We start from the raw sequence: 10,000 nt of genomic DNA on the forward strand, positions 1-10,000 counted from the left end.
CATTATTATATTCAATACATTATTATAGCCATTCAGATGTAAAAATGTATACTTGAAATAGTTTACGATATATCCAACGTTATATTTCAAGAAAGAAACATACATAACGTTCTACCGCTTGTATTCTCCTGGAAGCAGAAATACATTAAGGCATAGGTAAACAACTGGAGTGTGTGTGGTATATTTTGTGATGAACATGATAACGAAAATACATAAAGTTAAATGTGAACACCTGCATAACAAATAAGATTGATTAAAGTCGACAATCGTTTGTTTCTCTGATATCGGAGATAAAAAATAGTGTGATCAAATATTTTTTATCACTACCCGGTAAATACATAAAGAAGACATATACACTAATACTTATTGAAAGCATAAATTATAGTCGACAGTAATATACGTTGTATACAAATCTTTAAAGACGATTATCAAAATATTCCAATTAACCTAATATTATGTATGTTGGTAAAAAGGGGCATTTTTTAGGATTAATTTACTCAAAGCCTTTTGGCTACATTTTGTATTTTTTGTTCAATGTTCACTGTCTGCGATCTGATCTTTTGTCAGCAGTCTTATTTAACTGGTTCCTATATATAATCTTGCATACATTGTCTCGTTCAAAGACAAAATATTAAAAGCTGTCAAAATGTTCAATGTGTAAGAGTGCAGCTTTAACTTTTAACCGGAATAGCATTGTTACGAAGTTACGGTTTTCATTTGCTGTTTATATTTAGGGATTGTGAATTTTCGAGATGGTATCCCTCAAAGCATACTACGAGTACTAATTAACTTGGGCAAAATCTGTTGAAATATGTCAGGCATAAAATGTGACCTCTGATTAATATGTGTTGAGTTTATAAAGATAATATTTTGCAAAGGAGTGTTTAAAATGTTGTAAACTTAGTTGTAAATTTGATTTCTAAAAGTAAATTCCTTATTTATTATTATTTCTGATCAATGTTTGATTCAAATTCGGTTTTTTGTAATTGAATAAATTAGTAATATCTTCCTTTATGAGACTTTTTACTTCGCATTGAAACAAATACCACGCGTATCAAATCACGCGATGATTAAAACTTTAGTGAAAGACGGAGACGTACCATATCTCTTACATCCAACATATGCACATACTGTATGCACATAGAAATATCGTTAATAAAATATAATGCAAAAATTATGCAAAAACAATCAAACACGTTTTTAAGTGTACAATTCAAAAAATATCATTTCACCGACCGATCGATTTCATATACGCCCGCATACTTCAAGAAAGCAAATAAGCAATAACTAAAGTATACCACTGTTGGCTTACTGCATATTACCATAAAAGCAAACACTAAATTGTAACCTCCTTTTCCTCCCTTTGAAGTTGATGCTCATATATTCAACGATAATTTTGCATGCATGAAATACTTTGCAATTAATTCAAATTCATATTCGAGGAAATACTTACGCTATCTCTATTATTTATAAGCTGTCATTTGAGACCAGTAAAATCGATATTGATGCTTTTATTGAAAATATATGTTATAAACATCTTTACTCATGTAAAAATACAGTAAAACTCAATTAGAACCCTACATTGATACAAACTATTTTATTTTATTATCATAGCAATTAAGACGTAATAATGTATACATGAAAACGTTTACGATATATCCAACGTTATATTTTAAAAAACCAACATACATACTGCAGTTTTATTTCATCAATTCTGAAAGTAGAAATACAATCATCAATAATGAAACAACTGTGATGACTTGGCGATGCACATGTACATGGAAAAAAGGGTTTTGTCGGCGTATATCAGTAATATGTAAACACTTGCATTACAATATGGATAAAACAATGATTGAGGGTAGTCGACTATCGGTTGTTTGTCTAACATGGGCGATAATATATTCTTATTATCAAAATTAAATATCGCTCTCAGGTTAAATAAATATATAAGACAAATACTCTAATACTTCTAGAAACTATGAAATATGATCGGGACAGTAAGTTTATTGTATTCAAATAATTACAACTAACGGTCCGCTAAATACGAATATCAATATTCCACATATCCGATAATCCTAACATTATGTTTGCCGGCACAAACAATCAATTTCTCCAAAACACTTCTCGGATATACATATTTAGGACATTATCAAAGTTCTGCCAGTTTTTGTTATTAGAACAAACGAAGTGATATAATAACAAAATAGCTCTAAATAATTAAAAAAAATCAAACTTCACTGCTATAGATAAAAATTGTAAGCATATAAAGCAGAAGGCATTGATGGAAACAAATAAATCTTCATCAATTATGTTAAATATGAATTTATCGAAGTCATTTGAAACGGCATTATTCGTATCATGGGCATTTGACTGGTATTAGGAGCATTGTAAGTATCTAACTTGTATTGACATCAAGACAAATGAAATGGTACAGTGAGGCTTTAATGTATATGAATATGTTCTTGACAATGATTGAATATTTTGACAAAAAAATTGTAACCTCAAATACGTTAGTTGACCCGTTTCTATATTCATATCGATGTTCAAATCAATATTCCTTTTAGACGATATTTCCAGTAAAATATAAATATTGATGACAGTCATAACGACTTGACATGATCATGGTTTTAAATCTCTAGAGAAATTGTTTCCTTGTTCCTATATAACTTAAAATGCCTTCGTTTCCCTTTTTCTATAATAATACGTATCAGTGTTTAAATAAGTTGACTTATGTACCATTTATTTTACCGAATCGTTTAAAATCAATTCAAAGCCAAAACATGTTATAATGTTTCTTAAGCTTTCGAAACAAATTTGCGTAAATCAAATTTAATTGTAATGGAACGCTAAGATAATTTTTTTTTTTGGCTGTTGACATTGTATGAAATGCTACATTTAAGAGATGGCATGATGGCTTTATTTTAGAAGTGTTTTTTTAACATAAATTAATCAGACGCAGGCTTACTGCTGGACAAATATCGATACATTGTTTGTATTGTAATTCCAACGACATATAATATTAAAACGATTCCCAGATTAAATTATCAATTATGCAAGCCTTTATGAACGTCTTTCATGTTTCAATGTAAACGAATTTAATGACGAAATAGTTGGTATTTCATCAATCACTACATATGGATTGATGACATCATTGACATGCTTGACTCAGGGCAAAAATATATTTACGTTTCCTGACATAATGTAAACACTTGATAGTTTGCCTTGAATTGCCTACGTGGGCACACTTTCCTCGCATATCTAAGCACTAAACCAGCCTGCCATATTCTGGTTTAATCCTGCTGTTAATATATTTTGAGATAACTTACCTAGTTTGATATGCCTCCATGGCATATATGTGTGTTATTACAGATACCAGAAATTATTAAAAAAAACGTTTGAAATCATACACCATAGTTTATCCATCATATGAAGTTCCCGAACACTTCGTACAAACAACAAAATACATTAATTATTTTACCAAAAAAATAACGTTCCTCTCATTAAGCTTAAAAGAGAAAACAACCCGGCAATCGTTAGTTATTATCTGAGGCCCTCAGTTAGTGAACTGTAGATATACATGTACAAGGGCAGGTCAAGTGGTGCGTAATTATGATGTAGATAAATATCTTTTCACACGGCATTGGTATTTATGATACATTTAAGCTATCGTGTCAAAGTGATACTTGATCAACTTGATGAAGGTTTTTATACAATCCCATCTTTGTCGGAGTGTGTTGATGTTTTTTAAGTCATATGTCTGCTACAATGATAACGCTAAAATATATGATTTTTATGAATAGGAACAGGATGAGACACTAAGTACACCTTTAGCAAAAATACCACCTGGTTTGACGGTAATCTAATCCACTCTTTTTTTAGGAAGAGATATTTCAACATATATGCATATGTTAGCATGATAAACTTAGGCGATTAACTAAGATGATGTAGAATGTGTAAAACTTCAACGTTTTCTTTATTGTCTGTAACTTATTACCGTCGAAGCATGACTGCGTTCTTTACCATTTGACGTTTAAGCACGGTTTTGTTTATTACGTATTCCCGCATTAACATGGTAACGTTCATAACGTTTTCTCTTTTTATAATATTTGTTCATTACGCATTATATTATTAACACAGTAACGTTTATAACGCATTCGCATTTCCGTTTAAGCATGGTAACGTGCATCGTATCCTCTCGTAATAGCATGGTAAGGTTTATTGTGTCTTCTCGCAATAGAATGGTAACGTTCATTGTGTATTATCGCAATAGCATTGTAACGTTCACTTTGCTTCTCGCAATAACATGTAAACACTAGCACTTCCACTGATATTTCCTGTGGCTTGTTCAGATGGAAAAGGTTATTTACATATGTTTTTAATTATATTGAGTGCTTGTTTGATTAACATACTTAGGGTATTATTAACATCTCACAATGTGCGAAGCATCCGGGAGATGAATGATTACATATTTTTCTCATTCAAGCATGTGTACTTATTGCAACAATAACATATATCGGATGTCATATTCAATGCATACGTCATTATGAATTTATTTAACACAGCTTTAAACAACATTAACATGTATTTTAAAACAAATAGCAAATAAATCAAAGCTGGAGAACGAAATATCGGGCTTGCGTTTAAACAGTAAAGATCAAAGTAAATTTTAAATTTCAACATAATATCTTTATTTATTTATTAAAATCGTTTTAAGTGTATGAAGCTAATACAGTACTACATGAAATACGTTACGATATATTCCTTATGTTTGAAATGAAGAAAAAAGATAACTTACTCTTGTGCTGTCATATTCTTCAACCTGAAAAGATCCAATGAAACAACATCAGTTGATTAATAAGTATCATATATATGTACATGAAAAGACAATAATGGTAATGTGAAATTATTGTGGCATTTTGGTATAACCTGATTTATATGCAGTAATCAAAACTAATTGACTGACTGACTGACTGACTGACTGACTGACTGACTGACTGACTGACTGACTGACTGACTGACTGACTGACTGACTGACTGACTGACTGACTGACTGACTGACTGACTGACTGACTGACTGACTGACTGCTTGACTGACTGACTGACTGACTGACTGACTGACTGACTGACTGACTGACTGACTGACTGACTGACTGACTGACTGACTGACTGACTGACTGACTGACTGACTGACTGACTGACTGACTGACTCACTGACTCACTGACTGACTGACTCACTGACTCACTGACTCACTGACTCACTGACTGACTGACTCACTGACTGACTCATTGACTGACTCACTGCCTCACTGACTCACTGATTCACTGACTGACTCACTGACTCACTGACTCACTCACTGACTGACTTACTGACTCACTTACTATCTGACTCACTTACTCACTGACTGACTCACTGACTGATTGAATAACTGACTCACTGAATGACTCACTGACTGACTCACTCACCCACTGACTCACCCACTGACTCACTCACTGATTAAATGACTGACTGACTGACTGACTGACTGACTGACTCATTCACTGACTGACTGACTCACTGACTGACTGACTGACTGACTGACTGACTGACTCACTCACTCACTCACTCACTCACTCACTCACTCACTCACTCACTCACTCACTCACTCACTCACTCACTCACTCACTCACTCACTCACTCACTCACTCACTCACTCACTCACTCACTCACTCACTCACTCACTCACTCACTCACTCACTCACTCACTCACTCACTCACTCACTCACTCACTCACTCACTCACTCACTCACTCACTCACTCACTCACTCACTCACTCACTCACTCACTCACTCACTCACTCACTCACTCACTCACTCACTCACTCACTCACTCACTCACTCACTCACTCACTCACTCACTCACTCACTCACTCACTCACTCACTCACTCACTCACTCACTCACTCACTCACTCACTCACTCACTCACTCACTCACTCACTCACTCACTCACTCACTCACTCACTCACTCACTCTCTCACTCACTCACTCACTCACTCACTCACTCACTCACTCACTCACTCACTCACTCACTCACTCACTCACTCACTCACTCGTTTTTTTGTTAAATATATCATGATAGTAAATGAAAACATATGATCATATGATCATATTGAGTACAAAATAAAAACATGGAAATATATATTTCATCGTTTTAATTTTCCTATATTAATGTGTATCAGTTCACTAAAAAGCCGGCAAGATATAGGTGTGAAGTGTCACGGTTATTTATCGAGTAATGGATATCGGTGATGGACTAGAGGCTACAATTCGGTGCTGGTCGTGTTAATGTTAACTCTAGGTCAATTATAATGAATACCTGGCTGTTTTTTTATATACCAATTCAAGTAAGTAAAAACAAAACGCACAGCCATAGATCCTGCGGGCTTGAAAATGAAAACGCATTTGTAATATATTAAATTATGTTCATTGGTGGAAATATTTGCCAGTGATAGGGAAAACTGAACAATGTGACATCTTAAAAATATTTATACATACATATACAATGATCACTTTGGTCTTTTTTATTCCATTGCCGACCTGGTTTGATTCATGCAATTCAAAGCAAGTAACAATTTATTCGTATAATGTATTTCAAACGGATACAACGTCAAACATGACGACTTCATAATTTTAGGATATGTTTAGATAAAAAACAATTATCAAAGACGACCTAAGAGAAACGTCATGTAAATATAATTTGTGAAAGGAAATATAAAACACTTTGCTAGATTTTAGAATTATTATCAAAGTGACCGCTGACCAGCATTTATCTTGTTCATACGTCCACGAATGCGAAGTGTATCTAGTAGTTCGTTACAAATGCATATTGAGTAATAAAAATATATACAGTGCTAGTCATATGTTCTGTAAACGATTTGTATTTGAGAGAAAAAGTAGATCAATCAATAAAGTAACTGCAAACTGTGCAAAAAAGTGTACGACACGATTGAAATGCTGTATTCATATATAAGAATCAGTTTACGTAAACGTTGATTGAACTGTGTGGAAACACATGATTGGTCCTCAACATATATATTGAAATATAGCTGAATTGTGTTTGTCTAATTTCGATTGATCATTTTCATACCACTGCCTGCACAAAAACTTTAATGATTTCCCAACTCGAGTCAGTAAGAACGACGACCTATTAACTGAAACGTCATGAAAATAATATTTGTGAAAGAAAATATTAAACACTTTGCTCTATTTTGGAAATATTGTCCAAGTGACAGCTAACCAACATTTTTCTTGTTCATACGTCCGTGGTCGTCTCCACGAATGCGAAGTGTATCTTATAGTTCGTTTAATGCATATGCATATTGAGAATAGAAAATATGTACAGTGCAAGTCCTATCTTTTTGTAAACGATTTCTTTTTTAGAGAAAAAGTAGATCAATTAGTAAAGTAACTGCAAACTGTGCAAAAAAAAACAGAAAACGTTGAATGAATTGTGTGGAAACACATGGTTGGTCCTCAACATATCTATTGAGATATAGCTGAATTGTGTTTTTTAGTTTCGTTCGATCAGTTCCCTACCTCTGCCCGCACAAAAGCTTTTATGATTCGCAAACTAGAGTCAGTAAAATCATATTGCAAACGTGTGTAAGCCTGTACAAAGTCGTACCACGGAAGCTTCAACAACTGCAAAGACAACCAGGTCATGGTAAAGATTTCGGACACTTATGTTAATATCAAAAGAATCAAAATGTCTAGCCTGCAATGTTTCTAGAAAGTCATATGTACAAATAGTGAATGGCTGATAATTAAACCCCTCTAGAACAGTTTTATGCTTTACTTCGTTAACGCACATATGCCTTTTTAAACATGTTTACCAATTATGATTGTCTTTACCGAAATGCTCCTTATCTTAAATTATTTTTAATCAGCCATTCAAAAAGACCGGACATGTTTAATAATTTCTATAGCGGCAAATTAAAATAAACGATGTACTCAATCATTTTACTTTCAAAAACAATTAAGACCGCACGACATGCTCATAGTCTCATTGCCTTGTGAAATGTTAACGACACCTTAGCAAGGTCAGCGTTTATGTGTTTAAAAAACACAAAAAACAACAATTACACATGTTTAATTCTTATAGTAAGAAGTATCGATATGGCTTAAACGTAAGTATATTAGCCAGTCCTAAATTGCAACATCATGTCCTTCCACCAATAGTGTTGTAAGCTTGTAACACATAACTTCGCTAAGATATATTCGGCAAAAAGAAAACAAAACATGCAAACATTAACATATTCTCATGATTGTTGGGTGGATATAATAACTACTGATATACATGCACAAGAGCAGAAAGGCTGCGTGCCCTTTGTTAAGCGTAAATGGGTTGTTCGGTAAAATGTATGTATTGGGATTTTGTATATCGTATGCAAAGTATTTGTGTTTTCATTCGTTATCAATCAAAGGTCATTTTAACTGACTTAAGCACACTAGTCAACTAGAGTTAACTCAATATTCAATTGATATTTAACAGCTTACATTTAAGTTAAAGCATGTGAAAACTTAATATAACTACATGTAGACACAAGTAAAAAGGGATGGATTTATGGCGGTTCCAGAACGGTTTGGTATTTTTTATTATACACAAAATAGGTATGGGAATGTGGTTAGTTCAAATAATATACATTTTAAAATAGAAACAACAACATTAAATAGTATATCAAGTTGAATTATTTCAACTTAGGAACAATTTACACAGGTAAGGTAAAAAACACTATTTGACAACTAATCAAATTCGTCTCAAAGTTATCCGGGTCATTACAGTTAAAAACTTATTTTCAGTACATTAGGTCTTGAGTAATTGCGGCAATGTTTATATTTTTCCTGACAGGATTAAAAAGTGGTATTTTGAGTGATAGTGCAGTTCGTCATCAATCTTGTTAAGATTACGAAAAGTACACTTTCCTTTATTGACCAGTAGTACCGCATTTAGTTTTCACCTACCAACTTTGACAGGAAATGTATGGTTGCTCACTTATTATAATGGTTTAACTGTACTATTTAGAGGGTATTTTCCAAGTTTTGATAAAAGAGTAATCTGTCTAGTATATGTAATCCGGCGTAAAAATACAATGATGTTGCTCAAAGAAATCAATGTTTTCAAAGCAAAATACTTCACATCCGTATGATAGAATGGGAACAATGGTATCATCAAAAAGCTGTCCAAAGGTAAGTCTAGGCTAATAGTTATTTTAAAAATTAGTGAACTTTAAACCTGTTTAGGATAACAACATTTATATGTTAAGTCTAACCTGTGGTCGGGACAATAATATAGTATTTAAAATTACAATTTTGGCAAGAAGTGGTTAGCTCACGAAGTTTGCCGATATTGTATCTTGCCATTTAATTTATTCTTTTGTATGTATTTCTGATACAAAACAGTCAAGATTAAAATTCCGAAATATATTTATTGCAATCATTTCGAGAGAAAATGTTACATTGTTTATACATCACTTATTACATTTTTATGATACGGTTGCAGTTATGAAATGACATCTCCGATTATTACCGTTAATAATTCATTTTAACTAATGTTTTAGTACTTGCGTTTTTGATGTAATCTCATTGATACAGATATACAACATGATTTGAACATTCATTCATCAGTTTGCAACACTAAGTAATACATACGAAACATTCACTAGTTTTAAAATTGCTTAGCGCAAAACGATCGATCTGATGTTGTTAAAGGTAAGGAATGATAAATAATATTCAAATTTAGCTGATCTTGAAACATCTCTTCCTTAATATTTCCTGTGGCTTGTTCCGATTAAAAAATATTTACAAACTTGTTTTAATTTGTTTGAGTGCTTGTTTCATTTACATAAATTGAGTATAATTGTATTCCTATATTTCCTGTGGCTTGTTCCGATGAAAAGTTTATTTACATTCCTCTATGTGTAAGTATACACTTAATGACAAGTGAGGTATTGATATAATACACTC

The 10,000-nt window shown here is 32.9% G+C and overlaps 1 protein-coding gene across 1 annotated transcript in view; it reads right to left on the bottom strand.

The window, feature by feature from the left end:
* The window catches only part of LOC128222233 (golgin subfamily A member 6-like protein 7), a 75,645-nt gene that overhangs the window by 36,831 nt on the left and 28,814 nt on the right, over positions 1 to 10,000 (bottom strand). The window contains exons 4-5 of the mRNA XM_052931180.1: positions 4,796 to 4,819; positions 1,694 to 1,714 (exon numbers count right to left, since the gene is read on the bottom strand). Of these exons, the coding sequence (XP_052787140.1) occupies positions 1,694 to 1,714; positions 4,796 to 4,819 (45 nt within the window). The remainder of the gene's footprint in view (positions 1 to 1,693; positions 1,715 to 4,795; positions 4,820 to 10,000) is intronic.

This window comes from Mya arenaria, chromosome 16, assembly GCF_026914265.1.
Source record: "Mya arenaria isolate MELC-2E11 chromosome 16, ASM2691426v1".
Lineage (NCBI taxonomy): Eukaryota > Metazoa > Mollusca > Bivalvia > Myida > Myidae > Mya > Mya arenaria.